This window comes from Phoxinus phoxinus (assembly GCF_949152265.1).
Source record: "Phoxinus phoxinus genome assembly, chromosome: 17".
NCBI classification, from domain to species: Eukaryota; Metazoa; Chordata; class Actinopteri; order Cypriniformes; family Leuciscidae; genus Phoxinus; species Phoxinus phoxinus.
The window spans coordinates 26140837-26158508 of NC_136892.1; the positions used below are offsets into that span (position 1 = coordinate 26140837).

At 37.3% G+C, this 17672-nt stretch overlaps 1 protein-coding gene across 2 annotated transcripts in view; it reads left to right on the forward strand.

Annotated features, from left to right (window-relative positions):
- Positions 1–95: 95 nt before the first annotated feature.
- rtknb (rhotekin b) overlaps positions 96–17672 on the forward strand; it is a 35009-nt gene continuing 17432 nt past the window's right edge. The window contains exons 1-11 of one of the 2 annotated variants that reach the window (XM_079587163.1): positions 96–245; positions 835–934; positions 3932–4131; positions 4287–4342; positions 4435–4488; positions 4581–4698; positions 4972–5214; positions 6225–6319; positions 6506–6612; positions 6709–6837; positions 7105–7267. In XM_079587163.1, coding sequence (XP_079443289.1) covers positions 875–934; positions 3932–4131; positions 4287–4342; positions 4435–4488; positions 4581–4698; positions 4972–5214; positions 6225–6319; positions 6506–6612; positions 6709–6837; positions 7105–7267 — 1225 coding nt within the window. In that variant the 5' untranslated portion in view covers positions 96–245; positions 835–874. Of the gene's footprint in view, positions 246–577; positions 935–3931; positions 4132–4286; positions 4343–4434; positions 4489–4580; positions 4699–4971; positions 5215–6224; positions 6320–6505; positions 6613–6708; positions 6838–7104; positions 7268–17672 lie in introns of those variants that run through there. The other variant, XM_079587162.1, reaches the window with a different exon arrangement.

Sequence of the window (17672 nt, forward strand, 5' to 3'; positions counted from 1 at the left end):
AATTTTTAAATATATACAATAATGTATTTTATAATATTTATATAGTTCAAAAGCAATTAAATTAAAGTTGCATCTTGCGGAAGAACATTTTAGCCGGAGATCTCTCTGTTTATGTCGACGAGTCGCTCAGTTACATATGGGCTACCCCGCAGTACGACCCGAGCCCGTTTAAAATAGTCCGAATATAACGTAGTAATTCGGGATAAGACAGAAACACTGTTTGGAAAATGGATTCATGATATAGGGTAACTTACTAGCTTATTTACTACGTGTTTTTGTTTGTTTGTTGTTTATAGAGATTGTTGGTGGGGGTTTCGATTTGTAGATGTCCGCAATTAATATTCAGAATTTATAGATTCAAATGATTCGTTTTAGCGTGTAGATGTATCAAATTATACAAAATATTTCATGAAATTTGAATGTGTTATAATCATAGACTGTAAAAAAATAGGTTATAATGGAGGATTTTTTTGAGCCGTCAATCGCCCCCTGGTGGAATAAAAAAGTCTGTGCCTGCCATTGGATAACCTTTAATAGCCTCCCAAAGTTAAATTCACTAAACAACCACAATAGTGGCGCTGTTTGAGTGTGTTCACAACTCTAGGCGCCACCCACACCACGAACTGAGGAAAAACACCCCGTTTTCCATAGTTGTTTCAACATGTCCAGAAGGATTTTAGAACAAATATACTAATGGCGCCTTTAATATATATATTTATACATTTGGGACGGGATTTAACTTTATTTTAATTGAGCAGTTTCACTTAGTAAACACTCGGTCGCTTCGGATGGTTCTGAGTTGGATTTTCAACATAGAGCAATAATGTTCTGCAGAAACCAAAGTTCCAGAGCCACTGTGGCCCGCGGATCCGCGATGGAGATGGAGGTGAAGAGAGGCCAATTCCGCCTGAGCGTGCTGGAGGATTCCGCACAGGTGAGCGATCGCTGCAGCACCTGCGCATGTGCAGAACCACCACAAACTTATCACAACACTACCGAAACTGCTTCTTTCTTTGCTCAGTTGCTGCTCATTCATATCTCAGGAGACTTTGGAGAGTTAGTTCTTATTGTATGTGTACATAGGCCTATCAACATTTCCTCAGAAGTTTCTCGTAAAATGCTTTAGTGGTAGTCTAAGTGAGGAAATGAGACAATGTAGGCTATAGCCTACAGTAGGATTATTAACGTTATATGGCTAGAAAGGGCAAAAGTTTACATTGGATCTGATTTTATTGTGCAGGATTTTGTAGGAGTTTGGATTTACTATGGCTATTTGTGTAATATTTATTACATGAAGTCCCCTCTTCATGTAATAAAACATGGATCAGATCAGATCTCCCAAAAAGGAAAATTATATCATGATTTATTACTCACACTAAAGTTGTTCCAAACCTGTATGAATTTCTTTTTTCTGCTGAACACAAAATTGAAAAATGTCGATAACTAAACAGTAGTCTACTCCTTTGACTTCCATAGTATGGAGAAAAGAATAGGCTACTAGTCTTTTACTTTTCTGAAACTATAGACAGATGTGAAATTACTGCCGAGGAGGAAACAAACATGAAAGAGATTCTTTAATACACGAGGCTATAAAAAAAGTCAGTCTAGAAAAAAACACTGATTTTCTAGACTTTTTTTTATAAACTTGTGTATTCTCTTTAATCTCTTTCATGTTTGTTTCCTCCTTGGCAGTAATTTCACATGCGTCTCTAGTTTCAGAAAAGTAACAACATTTCAATACAAAACATTTCTCAGAGATCAAATTATAGCAGTGCTAGTATCCACACTCATTTTATAGCGACACTTGTCTCATTTGTTTCTGGCACTGACGGTTCTATTAGCCGCCTTCAGTTTTTCTAAACAGTATTTTGGAGCTATAAAACCAGCCAATTTGCTGTAATGATGTATTAGAAACAACAAACAAAAGCATGTTTGAAATCGTTCTCAGACATAGAAGACGTGATCCTGGGGGAATTTCATGTCACTACTTGGTGGTTGTCAACAGAGCGGCCAGGCATTGAGTAAGCAGCAGCAACATTTAATATACTATTAGTCAGGCCAGGCGTTTAAGAGCGAACACACACGTCCTATTCTTTGGAAGTGTGCCGAGATCAATCTTCAGTAAGTGCTTTTGTGTAACTGAACACTTATGCATAGTTCGCTATTCATTTACTCGCCCTCATGCCACTCTAAACCTGTATGGCTTTCGTCCTTCTGTGGAACACAAAAGATCATTTCTAAAGAATATTTTGGTTCATTGAGCACATGCTTTTTTCAGTATAATAAAAGTGAACGAGGAGTGTGCTGTGAAGCCCCCAATTAAAAGTAATTTATGCAAGATAATTTCAAGTCGGTTGAACTTGAAGCCATAAAGCATGCAGTAGAAGTGCATCAATGCATCAAATGATGACAATTTTCATCTATAGATGAACGATTCCTTTAAATGCACAATTAAGAACTGACCGTCATTAATACAACATAAATCATGCGTCATAAATCACACTGAAATTATTATTTGAGTCTATTAACTTCATAATTAAACATAAAATATAAATTGTTCCAGAATCAAAATCCCCTGGGTGTTACCAGCTGTCTGAATTGATTTTCAGCCATAGCACAAACATTATCAGTTTACAGTCCATATCAACCCTTAAACTGTCCACATTATTGGCCTAATCTTTTTTTTTTTTTTTTTTAGATCCTTTGACACATATTTAGTTGTGTTTTGACGACAATGTAAACTGATAATTACATTGGTAAATAAATTCCTTTAATACGTTTTATTTTTATGCATAAATAATTTGTTCCGGATTGATAAACCCTCAGATTTCTTATTAACATACATGGTGGTGATTATAAAACACACACTTATATCACTCCCTTCCAACTCTTACATAACCGCGGCTCTTTACGTCACATTTGAGAGGATGTGAACAGATTAAAGAGGTATTTTACTGGCTCACTGTATGCAGACTATAAACTTAGAATGAGTACGGGAATAGAAAACAATCTGTTTTGTTTTAGCGCCGTTTAGCTCTATGTGTTTCTTGCTGGCTGAATGTTTTCTGAGCTCTCGAGTGTGTGTTATGAGGATGTGGTTTTGCTGGCACATTAGGAAGAATCTCAAGTTTTTAATCTGATGTTTATATTTTATTTTTATTTTATTTCAAGCAGCTTTATTTCAATTAACAAAAACTATCTTTAATTATAACATTATAACAGCACAGCTAATACAATAAAGTACAACACTAATAAAGTAATTGTAACAAATATTATTTATATTTAAACTGAAAGTTTATTCAAATGCAACTAACAAGTTTCATTTCTGGTCGATTCCACAAGCGAGTTAATTCGAGTAAGCTGGGCATGTGACAAAATTAACCCCATTTAACAACACGTCTCATGCTAATCTATACAAATGGCTTAAAATACTTCAAAATAAAATGCACTTTCTGGAGGTAAAGCTAAATTGCTTCACCTTAACTGAACTTAATTACATAAAACAAAAGACATGCTTTTGGGGTTTGGGGCTTAGTCTCAGATCATGGCTTATCCAAGCTTAAACTGAAAGCGCTGTCGGTATGTGTGTAGCTTAGGAGGATGATTTTCCGGAGATAAAGAGTTCAAAAAGTAAAGTAACCATATAGCATAATCTTTGCTGAAATAAATAATAAACAGAAATAAAAATCCAATTAAACCTAAATGAATAAAATTTCAAAAAGCAGATAACGTAATTACCAAAAAAACTAAAAACAATTACATTAAAATATAAAAATAGAACTAATAAAAAAAAACAATAAAAAAAACACTGATATATATCAGCCATTTTGTTTGTTTGTTTGCTTTAATATGCATCAGACGGTCAGTTAATGGTTTGGGTTAACTGTCTAAGGTTATGACTACTCTTGTCTCTTTCTCCATCAATCTGCAGGACTGTGAGGTTCAGAGGCAGATCGAGAGGGAGGTGAGGATCAGAGAGGGGACCTGTAAGCTGTTAGCGGCATGTTCTCAGAGAGAACAGGCTCTGGAGGCTTCCAAGACTCTCCTCACATCCAACAGCCGCATACTGGCCCTCATGACCCAGCTGCAGCGCATGAAGCAAGCCCAGGCTATGCAGAGAGCAGGACGAAGGTAGATCTCTGAGGCTTTGGTCAGATAGATAGATAGATATAGAAAAAGTATAACATTATGATGCCTACCTGTTGTAATTGTTTTGCTATAAGTGCAGTTAAAATGTTGTCTATGTCTGGAACAGAGCCTTTGATCCATTGATTGAATGGTTTCAGGTCATCTGATGGAGGGTCTGAGCGATTACCTTGTACTGGAAAAGTAGCCATTTCAGGTGGGGTTACACACAGAGAAAAACGGAACACCTCACCATGTGTAGGCTATATTTATTTACTTTGATTTTTCTTCTTCTTTGCTTATCCTCAGATATTCGTATTCCTCTCATGTGGAAAGACTCAGAGTATTTCAAAAACAAAGGAGGTGAGTTTGACAAATACAGTATATATGCCCACAAAGTTATTTTTTTCCACATATTTTCCACACGTCTTCCTGTCCCTCTTTTCTCTGTTCAGAGCTGCACCAGTGTGCCGTGTTCTGTCTGCTGCAGGCGGGCACGGAGATTCACGATACAGATCTCGTAATAGTGGACAGGACGCTCACAGACATCTGTTTCAATGAACCAGTGATATTGTGAGATGCGTTTCCTTTTACTTCCTATTATTTCTCCAAAATGAATGGATCACTTTTTTGATTTTTTACTCTCTTTTTTTTCATGTCAAAAATATCCTTTAAATTGTTAATATCTCATCATGTCATATCATATTTATTAGTGATAATGCTTGATTAGTGTAGTCTTTAAATTGTTTCTGAAACCATTTGTTCCCTAAACAAATCTCAATAGTTAAATAAATAATTTTATATATAATTTTATCCTCTCTGAGTCATCATATATTGTGTTGATAGCACTGACGCACTTCCAGGCTTTGACCTGCGGGTGGAGCTCTACAGCTGCTGTGTGGAGGAAGAGTTCAGCGCGGGCTTCTCCACTCGGAGACTGAGCCGGCTGGGAAGTGCCTCCAGTAAGAAGTTCATGGCAACTTTGGAGACAGCAGCTTCCTGTAGTTCCCATGGCAGTAGAACCGTTTCGGGAGGAGGGAGTTCACCCGGAGGAGAATCGCCGGTTCTGCTGCCCGCTCTGTGTGTACGGTGAGGTGGCAGTATATATGCTATCACCGACAGAAATATCTCATATACCGTGTACACACAGATTCATGACATAGACACTGGAAAATGTTTTAATGTAGAAACAGTCTCACACATGGGGCTGCATCTGCCAAAACCAGTTTACAAACATAAACATATGCATCTGTAGTGACTGTCAGACACACCTTGACTTTTTATTTTCTGTCTGTCTGAGACGAGGGCCAAAAAAGCATAGTAGAGAAAAAGAAAGAGATAGATGGTGAGAGATGTTGAAAGCAGTTAAATATTTTTAGGGTGAATCTCATGAAGCCTGCCAAGAATTTATTTTTCATATTTCAAAACATCTCTGGAAGATTCCCCCCCCCCCCCCCCCCACACACACAATATTTTTGAATCATTAAAAATTAAATGTTGTGACATTATTTTCATGAGAATAAAGCACCACTTAAAATAATTGATCTCTTTTTATTCTTATTATTTCATTATTTTAATTGTAATTACACATAATTATATTTGTATTTATTTGACTGTCTTTTTTTGTTTGTTTGGTTTTTATTACATTACAGAATCATCATTGACCCTAATGAAAATTACAAACAAATTCAAAATTAAAATATCTGGGGCCATTAAGAATTTAGGTGGACAGCTGTGATTGTAATTGTCATAATAAAAAAATCTTAATGTACTAAAATATAATTATAATTTTTTTGTAAAATATTAGCAAAATATATCAATTTTAAGTGAACATTATTTTACTTTTTTCTTTGAATATATGACCTGGACATGTTTTCTTGAAATGCCTTCTTTAGGTTTCACTTCATTAAAAATACAACAGTGTTGTTGGATTATTTCAAATTAAGTTTTTCTGATTGTTTTGTACATCAACTCAAAACATGTATTATTGTCAGTTCTAAATGTTCTAAATTCAGTTTTATCAGAACTGAATATTTTGTTCTTTTAAGTTCTTAATAATTGTGCTCACAGAGACCCTCAATACCACCTCTTGTCCTCAGGGGCCCTAAATATCACCTCCTGGCCCATACATCTCTGACCCTGTGCCACGTACAGAACTCTTTCCGAACCCATGACCTGACTATATCAGACACAGGTGAGAAACCCCTTGGTTTTTATGTTCAAAGAACCCATTAAATATGTGTTTTATGTATATCGAGGCCCACAAGTCTGAGAATACAATGAAAATCTAGGATCTGTAAAAAAAAGTTAATAGATCTCGAACCATCCATCCATCCATCTGTTGTTTTTGATCTGTTTTCTGTTTTCATCTGTATTTCAGAGGACTCTTCGTTCTGGTTGCCTCTCTATGGTAATGTGTGCTGTCAGCTCGTGGCTCAGCCTCTCTGTATGACTCAAGATGTCATGTGTGGAAAACTCAGAATTCGGGTATGTAAAAAATAATGTATTATTGTAATTAAAAATAATTGAGCATTATTTGCCAATTCCCTATTCATTCAGCTTTCGTGTATTTTTGTACCCTAGTCAGAGACCAATCCTGAGGACTGGAGAGACGTCTACGGGGTCCTGAATGGATCTGATTTGAAGTGTTACCAGCAGCAAGATGATACCGACTCTTTAGAGACACCAGTGTTTATTATTCCCATTAATAAGGTGAGGAATATCAATGCATCAGTTGTAGTGGCATCTTTTAGTCAACAGAGTGGATTTAGGTTAAAGCAGTTATGTTTTGTTATGTTATGCAAGTTATTCCAGGAAAAGGCTGTAAAGCGTGCTGCACATGTCTTTAAATCCAGTATTACAGCATACATGGTTTTGAAAGTTGTTTACTACATGGTTCCTACATGCTACTGCTTGTGAAATGCAGAATTTGTTGTTTACACCTGGTCTTGAAACCAAGTGTGTTTGTACTTGCTTTAGGAAACTCGTGTGCGTGTCACAGAGAGAGATCCGGCTCTACATACTCAAAGTATCACCATAGCCAACCAGTGTGGCGAAAAGACCACTTACACAATTGTCACGCGCACACCTGAAGACACACACAGCTGGATGGAAGCCTTCTGGCAGCATTTCTATGACATGAGTAAGTAGCAGAGCTTCCTATGGTAATAAAGCAAGAAAGATATTAACCCATTTACTCCTAAAACGCCTGCTAAAAACGCCTATAAAAACCTATGTTATTCTTGGATAAATGTCCTTATCTCCTGAGGGTTTTCTGAAAAAATACTAAAAATTGTCAACGTCTACCAAAACCTGAATATCTAAGCCTCTGTAGCACTTAGAAACATGAAATAAAATACATTTTGAAGGTAAGAATCACAGGTTTGATTAAAACATGCTCCCTTAGCACTAACATAACTCAAAAAATTCTCAAAATCATATGGGGAAGAAAAAATATTTAATTATATATAAATCAATTATATCAGCATGCCAACACACTGAACAAGGCTTTTGAACGAACCACAGTACATTTGGGTGGTCACGTGGTCTTTAAAAACTCAACAAAACCCACCTCGTGTGTATTTGAACCTATGACAGTGCGTTACATGCTGCACGTGTCATTAAAAGGATGACGAATACAAAATGCTGCGCTACGCAGCAGCCGGCAAGAGGTTCAGAGTTGCGCAACGCAGTAACCGGCGCTAGATATAATGTTTCGGCGCGCAGCATCCGGCACAAATGGGTTAAAGCAAAGATAACGCCTTCAGATCAATCTATCTATCAATCTATCTATCAATCTATCAATCTATCTATCTATCTATCTATCTATCTATCTATCTATCTATCTATCTATCTATCTATCATCTATTTATCATCTATCTATCTATATATCTATCTATCTATCTATCTGTGTAATTTCATGTAATTTTTTTGGATTAATTTATAATGATTAACGACAGCTCTAATTCGTAATGATTAAAAACTTAAATTTCAACATTTCAACATTTCATCACAACATTTCCTGACATGCAACCGCTGGTATGTCCATAAGGAAATCCTGAAACGAAAATCATAGCTCTGTCCCTCATCACTATGCAGATTCCCTTAGGGGCAAAGGAACAACATTCCTTTTTGTCACATTATGCAAATAACACTGTCTCTGATACACAGTGTTTGCTGCAGGCACAGATAATTTCACTCTTAAAGGGGTCATCGGATGCAAAATTCACTTTTATATGGTGTCTGCATATAAATGTGTCTTTCCAGTGTGTGTACAAAACCACCATACAATGAAAAAAATCCATTCACTCCTTTTTAATCCTCAAAAAGCCTAAACACACTCAATAATCAAGCCGTTTGGATTTTCTGAGCAATATGGTGTCATATTGCTCATGCCCCGCCCACGACCGCTTGAAAGACTATCCCATATTTGCATTTTTCTTCCCTCAGCCATTTGTATACTGTCCGCCAAGGTAGCCGCATGTGTCTTGTGTCGACGCCCCCCATGGAAGAGAGGGCTTCGGTGAGCAGTTGCTCATTATCAATTAAAGAGACATGCACCGAAATGGGTTGCTGTGAAGAGAGCTGTTTTTGAGGAGGTAAAAAGGGTGTTGTTTTACACAACCATTGAGGAATTTTAACAAAAGAATGTTACACACTTTACATGAAGACCCTAAAGAATCATACCAACTTGTGGAAAATGGGCATCCGATGACCCCTTTAAAGATGGTGGTCCAGTCCTTACAGGAACTCTAAAAAAGAGGTGGGATCACAGGCCTGTTCTCTTCCGTTCCCAAAATGCAGTGTTGTAATGTAACGGAGTACAAATACTTTGTTACTGTACTTAAGTAGAAATTTCACGTATCTGTACTTTACTTCGCTATTTAAATTTATGTCAACTTTTACTTTTACTTCACTACATTTCCTAGATAAAATGTATACTTTTACTCCGCTACATTTCCACTAAGCATCTTCGTTACTCGTTACTACAAAATAAAATGAAAAGAAATGTGGGTTTGAGGTTTGGCGAATCACTGCTCCTAGATTGCATTACGCACGCTCTATTTCAGCGTAAAGCTTGTTTGTTGCCAAAGGAGGGTGCAAAACTGAACCCGCCATGGAAGCGCGAGCCGCGGCCGCGCGCGAATCCCAACGCGACGCTTCACGAGATAAGATGCAAGTGAAGTGGCTAAACTAAACCGCTGATTTACGATAGAAGTTTTAAACGACCGACGTAAATAATCATTTTGCAAAGCTTATCTTCTGGAAGGGGAGATTTACAGGTAAAGATAAAGAGACTGAGGGAAGAAGAACGAGAGATGGAGATGAGAGAGGAGAGCAGGTAGAGCAATAGCCTTTTGCATACTGTGCCCAGAATGAGAATAACTTTATTACAATGGATTCCTATTTAACACAGATATACATATGTGTTTTGCCAATGACAGTGGAAAAATAATATGCCCCCGAACCCCCTAGCAAGATCGCTTTTGGGACCTCTGTATTTATAAAACCCTGTATACGGCTATTGCACTGAATATAAAATTATATTTTTGAAAAATACAATGAATTATAAGGCTGTACAGAACAGTGCACTATTGCAGACTGATTTTTTCTTAGTAGAGCAGCTAACTGAAAGTACATGCAGTGGGAGATAAACGATAACACAAGTACAGTACAGGCTACAAAACACAAACAACAACAGGTTGTACCAGTTAATAGTATGCCTAGTATAAGAAATCCACAATAAAGTTCACAATCAAAGTTAAACGCTTCCTTTAAAAAAAAAAAAAAAAAACTTTTTACTTTTACTTAAAATACTTAAGTACATTAAATATCAGAAAATTACTTTTCATACTTAAGTACAGTATAAATCAGATACTTTAAGACTTTTACTTAAGTAATATTCTAAAAGGTAACTTTTACTTCTACCAAAGTCTTTTTCTAGTACCATACTTGTACTTTTACTCAAGTATTGCTTTCTAGTACTTTATACAACACTGCCAAAATGAGACCAGTTTATAAACTGCAGCCTTCATATGTTGCTTTGGATACAATTTATATTCCATGCTAAAATGAGTGAGAGACATATGCCCATTACTTTGAGGGCCCTATCTTGCACCCAGCGCAAATGACTTTGTACGCCGACGCATGTATCATGTATCATTCAGCGAAAAGAGGAGGCGTGTTCCGGCGCAAACTTTCCCTGGTGCTATTTTGGAGTTTCAGGAAAAAATTCCTCCACAGACCAGGAAAAACCTAGTCTAAAGTCAGAGGCGCGTTACTCAGATGCTATTTTAAAGGCGCATGCTTGGCCATAATGTGGCATGTGCACTTTGCTTCTCTCATCTACACAGACACAGCAGTTCCCATTTTTGCAAACCATACATAATTACAAGAAAAATAATACCACACGAGGGAGATCATTGTGGTGTCCATGAAGATGTGAAAAAATAGGCATAAATCTAGCTTACAAATTTACCCAAATTATTCGAGATGGGTCTGTCTGCGGACTGCAAGAGAGGGGCGTAACAGGAAGTGGGCGTAACTTGAAGTTGTCCAAATCACACAGAACCACGCGATATGTCAAACTCAAAATGAGATGTTGTCGATGTCGGCAATATGCCAGCTCGTATAGAGTCAACGGTAATAATAGTTTCCAGAGATATAACCGTGTAAATCGAAGTGTATAAGTAATATTGCTGCCTTTAACATTGCAGCAAGGGCAGAGCAAAGCGTTTGGAACTTTGAGCTTGTCAATCTGTCTCGCTGAGTGTCACACAGATGCCGTCATTCTACAGAAACGTCTACTTCTATTAGAGCTTGCTCCACACTTTAGTTGAGGTGGGAAGAATAATTGATAGAACGATTGCAATATTGTTTTCTTGCAATACATTATCAGTATCTGGCACTAATGCAGATTACAGCTTGCTTTACTGTATACCAAAACAAGCATTTCGGTTCTTGAACAGCTAAGAGTCAGTTTAATCAACTCTACGCGAGAGCGATTCAAAAGCATACGGAACTGTCTGTTCTCAAATCGCTCTCGCGGTACTTTGATATCCAAACCGGTCTGTGCAGCGCTGCTTTAAGTCGAAAAAACAGTGAGCAACTTGAAGTGGACGTAACTTGAAGTGGACGTAACTTGAATGGACGTAACTTGAAGTAGACGTAACTTGAATGGACGTAACTTGAAGTGGGCGTAAGTTGAAGTCTTGCAGGATACAGACAGAGACTATTGAATTACTCAGGTTAATTGTAGTAATGATGGATCAAACCTGTTTGATCAAAAGTGGCAAGACTCATAGGTATATAAGGACATCATCTGACAAAGTGGGTTGTCCATCAGGAACCAGGCAACAAAATTCTGAAGTCGAAATCACCATTACCATCATGTAAGATGAGTGCGCCTGGCAAATCCGCCGTTATAATAGCAATTCGCCATGGAGCAAGCGCGCCCGCTCTTAAAGTGAATGTGAGAAGACGCTCTGATTGGTTTATTGCATGTTACGCCCAAACCACACCTATGAGTAATGTAGCTACTTCAGACCAACCCATTTTAGATTTGCGAGAGATCCGCCCACAAAGTTACTTGCGTTTCGCGTTTGATACTTGCGTTTCAGATCGTTAAAGGGACAATATGTATATTTTTAGGTATTTTATTAGCTAAAATCAATATTTTTATTCATAAATATGTCCTCAATGGTGTACAAATACCTCGGCCAATTATCTGACTTATCCTTATAAATGAAGAATTTATTATCTTTATATACATGGGACGGGTAGGTCCACGGAGGCTTCCATGTAGTTCCACCATCTTGCAAAACTATAATAGCAGAGAGGGACAAAAAGTACTAAGCCAACGCGTTTCCACAACGCGTTTTGGTTCAGAGCCAGCCAGTCACGTGACGTGACTGAAACCAGCAGAAACGCAGGTGCAGAGCAGTGAGAGGCGCTTCAAACTGCACCGGCAAGTTTAAAAGTCTGGATTGCATTGTTATTATGGACCATACATATGCCGCGCCACAGGATAAGAAAACATCGTCGCCAAAAAAGTCAAAAATAGAACGTAAAAGGAAACGTGACCGTAGATTACAGAAAACAAGAGTTAATGTCGCTAATGTGGCTAATTTTATATAGCTCTCCTTTTTCAAAAACAATCCATTAGCTCAAGTTGTGAATATTTTGCTACGTGCATAGAGAACTGTACAGACAATGAAAATTCATTGCTATTGCTAGACATAAATTGTACAAACCTCGGTCGCTTCTCTTCTCTGCCTTTGTAAACTTTCAATTCTATCAAGATCGTCTCTCGTAGCTGCCGGGCATCTTTGTCGTGATATTGACTCTCGCTCTCCTCCTCTTCCTCGTTGTCCACCTCCTCACCTAGATCCCACTGATCCACTGCCTCTCCGTCCTCTCCCTCTCCCTCTTCCTCTCCCTATTGTTGAATCATCTGATGATGATATCTAACAATGAACATAATTCAGAAAATATTTTTTCAGTCGATACTATTTTTTCAGTCGAGCATATTTTTTGCGATTTGCCGGGGGGGATGCGTGGGATTTCCCCCTTTCTGGTCAATGTATCCCTGCCTCTGCTTAATTATTTTTATCCCCGGTGGGGATAAATTTATCCTCCCCTCAAAGTGATCATAGTGCTACTACATAGTGGCGAGACGGATCACAAAACTTATCACGGATCCGTGTTTTGATTAAAGTCAATTTTATTTTAAAATGATTACTCACTCACTCACTCTTGAGCGTCTGGCGCGAGTGATTTCAATGTTAAGTCAATGTAAAGACGCGTTTATGCGCGTCTAGAGGTCCTGCGGCGCAGTGTTTAGCGCAGCGCGGTAGACGCGAGCCTAATTCGCGCATCCAGTTTGCGTGAATGAGGCGAATTGCTATCATAGATAATGTCTTTTCTATCATTTCACTGTAGCTCAGCATCGCGATGTAAAGTTAACGTTATTGCATGATCACAGTTCATATGTGTGGGGAAAGATAAGCTATTAGAGTAAAAATATTGCGTTGGGCTACTTCAGTTAATAAGAAAAAAGATTTTACAATTCCTGCAAATGCAGTGATGAAGTTCATGTTCTCATGATTTATTTTTATGAATAAAAATGTTTCAAAACATCCCCCCCTCTGTTTTTTTCACAAATCGCACCCTGGGCATAACTACTTATTACAATATTTCATGTTTTTCACAGTCAGTAATTCATAACATTCGTTTGTTTGTTGTCATGTTACAGTTTGTTTGAAATAACACACCTGTTCACCTGAAGGAAAACTCGACGAAGTGCTATTAGAAGACATCCTGTCAAAGCTTTTTGGTACATATCGCCTACCGTAGGGCGCATTTGAAAAAGCGAGGCGCTGGAGAGCAAAATTAGTTTGAATGCAAAATACAAATTCACCACTAGATGGGAGTAATTCCTACTTATTGTCCCTTTAAAATAGGGCCCTTAGTGTATACTCTTTATATATAGTCTTATGTAATTGCATAATGCTAAATAATTTTCTGTATTTATGGGAAGTTCAATCAAAAGTTAAATTTGCAAGGCTCGATTATAAAGTTTACCTTCGTAGTAAGGCATTTTTTTTATATTTTTTTTTTTAAGTTTAGCGATTCATTTATAAATTGATTTATGTAGCTGGAGGGGCCACAGTATTTTACCAGAGAAACACAAATGAGAGGAACTCTCACTTATTGACTGTATAAAAATAGTGAAAGTTTAAAAGGTATTGCACATGCAAGAATTTGTACATGCGCGACATGTTTTTGAGAACAGTTAGGCCTGACTTTTTTATTTTGTAATCTGCATGTATTTCTGGGAAAGTGAAGATTAGAAATACATTTTTAAGTTCCTTACCGAGATAAGCGAAGAGCTAAAGTGAGCAAAGAGTCCCTTTGAACACAATACACCTTTATTGTTATACAGTGACTGCAACAGTTAGAAATGGATTTGAGTTTTGTAACAGTTTGGCCTGTAAAATGATAATGGAATAAAAAGGTAGAACAGGGAGGTTTTGATGATCTTTTTTTAGGGTTGATAAACAAGTTATATTTGCATAAATGTAAACGTGTAATTAACGTGTTTGCATTCTTACTGTATTTGCATGCGCATGTCCACTTTTTTGGGAATGAGGAACTGATGCACTTAAAGGGCAAGTGTTATCATCACTGACATTAAAAACCTACCAAGCTGGATTTTCCCCTAATTGGCTGATAAACGTATGGAGAAGAACAAGACCATAAGATTTAAAGTACAACAAACCGTAAATAAGTAAGGTGAACAAGTGCTGTCATGCTTTAAAAAAAATGCGCTGAACTTAGTTAAACTGAGGAAACCAAATTGAAATTCGGCTTTTATGACTCTTGTCGTGGACATTTAATATTTTTAATAATCTTCAGTCTTATCCATACAACTAGTTCAGGATGTTTGGAGCTGTGATTACTGACACAGCCGCGGTTACTCTGAACTTTCATTGTAAGAGAAAAAGCATCCTCTAAATTTGTTATTTTGTGTTTCACAGAAAAATAACAGTACATGAGATAAATAATATCGGGGGGGGGCCAAGCTCCGCTGATTAGCTATATTATTTGTCGAAAATCCTTCATTAATCTCCCTACCTGGAAGAATTTTGAGTCTATTAAGCAGCTCTGCAGGTGACCCCTGCTATTAAGTATCTGGAAATTCATAATTGTTTATGGCAGAACACAATTTACGTCGAAAAGGACGTAAAACACGGCAAATTAGCAACACTTCCGATGCTAACGACCTCGACACGCTAACGTATGGCCGAAGATGTGGAAGGTGAAGTATCTTTACAGACTCTGTGGAAGGAGATCAAAGCCAGCAAAGAGGACATTAGCAAAAAATTTGCTAATACCTTAAAGATAAAGTGCAAGACCTGGAGAACAGAAGCAGGAGATCTAACATTCGTATTGTTAACTTGCCGGAAAAATACGAGGGATGCAATATGGTCTAGTTTCAGGAACACATTATCCCAGAGATAATCCCTTGGCGCCCAGAGATCTCCTCCGACAATTGAGAGGGGCGCACAAGAAATATTCAGTCGAACAGAACGACTGCAAGGATAATCGTGGCGAAACTCCTGAACTTCAGAGAGAAGCAGAAAATCCTTCAACTTGCGAGAGAACATAATGAGGTATACTTTAAAAACCAGCGCATAAATTTCTTCGCTGATTTAAGCGCGGAGCTGCAGAAGGATCGGAAAGCTTACATGGAGGTGAAGAGATCGGGAATGTTGAGAGATCGGGAAATCGAGTATTCCTTCGTATACCCTTCCAAGCTTCGGATCCTGCACATGTGTAAAGCAATCTTCTCTACTCACATATGCACATAGCAAGGACACAGAATCTTCTACTTCTGAATGAGAACTGAGACATTATTCCCTAATGGCCTTCATATAAACATCACATGTGAGTTAAAGGGATGGTTCCCTTTTTTCAACCTAGGGTCAAAAAAATAATATTAGTGAACTGGAAGTCGACTCGTTCTTCATCAAGAAAATCAATGGATCAATCAACTCATTTCATATTGCACCCCGGAGCATTTACCTTCTCTTATTGCAAATTAATTGCAATGACATTCCTTATATTTTATATTAATTATTAGTACAGCTTAATAAGTGAGGTCTGAATTGTGTGTTTTTTTGTTTTTTGTTTTCGTTATATAGCCTAGTTTGGTTTTGTAAAAGAAAAATTACCATTGTAATGTTATGTATGTATGTTTTGTTTCATGTACCGGTAACTGAAAATAAAACTATAAAAAAATATATATTTTTGGCTGTCCCAACCAAAACTATCCCATCAACTATCCCATCAATAATTTGTTTGAATGGATTTGTTCTATATATTTTTTTGCAGTTGTTTGTTATGCCAACATGATGCAATGCTTGTTACAAAATGTGTAGTGTGACTTGTCCTGTCATACCCTGTTTAAATCCTTTGTCTGTTGTTAAGCCTCAGATCAAGGTAAAAATATTTTCCCTTTGTCAAAGTTTTGTAAACTTGATAAGGAATGTAACTGAACGTTGTAAATGTAAGTTTCCCAGTGGCTACTAAAATCAGGTATCACTCAACTGTCGATTTTTGTCGACTGAAAAAATTCTTATTTAGATATTGTCTTCAAAATATTTGAGCAATGCCTGATGTATAGGCTGCATTTTTGCTGTCAACCTGACAGAATGTTCCTGCTCATAGTTTCATTTGGGGGGTGTTTACTTTGCTGTTTATGTGTTGCTATCGCTCCCCCCCCCCCCCCCCCCCCCCTCTTTGCTGTTTTCCCCAATAGTTTCGGTCATGCATGTATTAAAAAATGTTTACACTTTATTTTGATGGTCCATATTATACTATAAGTAATTTTGCAACTACATGTCAACTAACTCTCATTAGGGTAGTCAGGGCTTAACATTTACACCCGTGCAAATGCGGGTGGATTTCAACAGTGGCGTATAACGCAGTCACTGAATGTATCTTTTTTTCAATTGTCTTTTAAAAAAGCATCTGAAATAATAAACCAAGAGCAATGTTGTCAAAAATATAGAATTTGATACATATCGATATTAAAATATCTGCTTTCAATAATCATTTTTCGCAGAATAGATACACAATACCAGCTACTTTCTCCCTCTCTCATTTCTCTGAGAGCGAGTTGACACGTTTGCTCCGGAGGAATATGTTACAGGGTTTGAATTTCAGCGTGGGATTGTGCATATTGCACATCATTTTACTGATTCCCAAATGAAAAGGGAACGTAAAGCCGCCTCTCAGTACTAAATTGAGTTCCTTTTCGCTGCAAATAATGTCAAAATGCCGGTCTTGGTGAGTCAAATTATGAGATATTTTTTAAATATACTGTATCTATATGGCAGGTTTCCCATGGTATCAATGTAAAAATTGTGGCCAGTGAGTTGCTAGTAACTTTGGAAAACAACTAGCCACAGTGGCTGGTCAAAAACTTAATTTTAAGCCCTGAGAGTATTAGTAGATTGTCTGCTTAATATCTGCTTACTTTGCCTATTTTGATGCTCCTCCAACAGACATTCTGACAACTTAGCAACATGTAAACTTATTCTACTAACCCGAACCCTAACCTTAAAGTCTACTAGTCTATTAATACTCTGATGAGAGTTAGTTGATGTGTAGTTGCAAAATAACTTATTGTCAGTAGAATGTCTACAGTGGACAATCGAAATAAAGTGTAACCAAAAAGTCTGGTCACTTTTTACCTTGTGATCATAGAATGAAAATTAGTAATTGCCTTATATCTCTGCTTGTCCCCCTTCTGATATTCATGCATGAGACTGTATTAGCTAAGTTAGCAAGGCTTGGTTTTCAAGAATGACCTGTGAAGCAACAAAGCATTAATCCATCCCATAATTTAGATTTATTAAATAATAGAAACAGAATGAACTATTTTGGTTCACAAAAAATAAGTTTCAAGTTTAGTTTATTCATTTAGGACTATTAAAACAGCAACAGCTGTTTGGATGCATTAAAACCTATGATTAAAACAT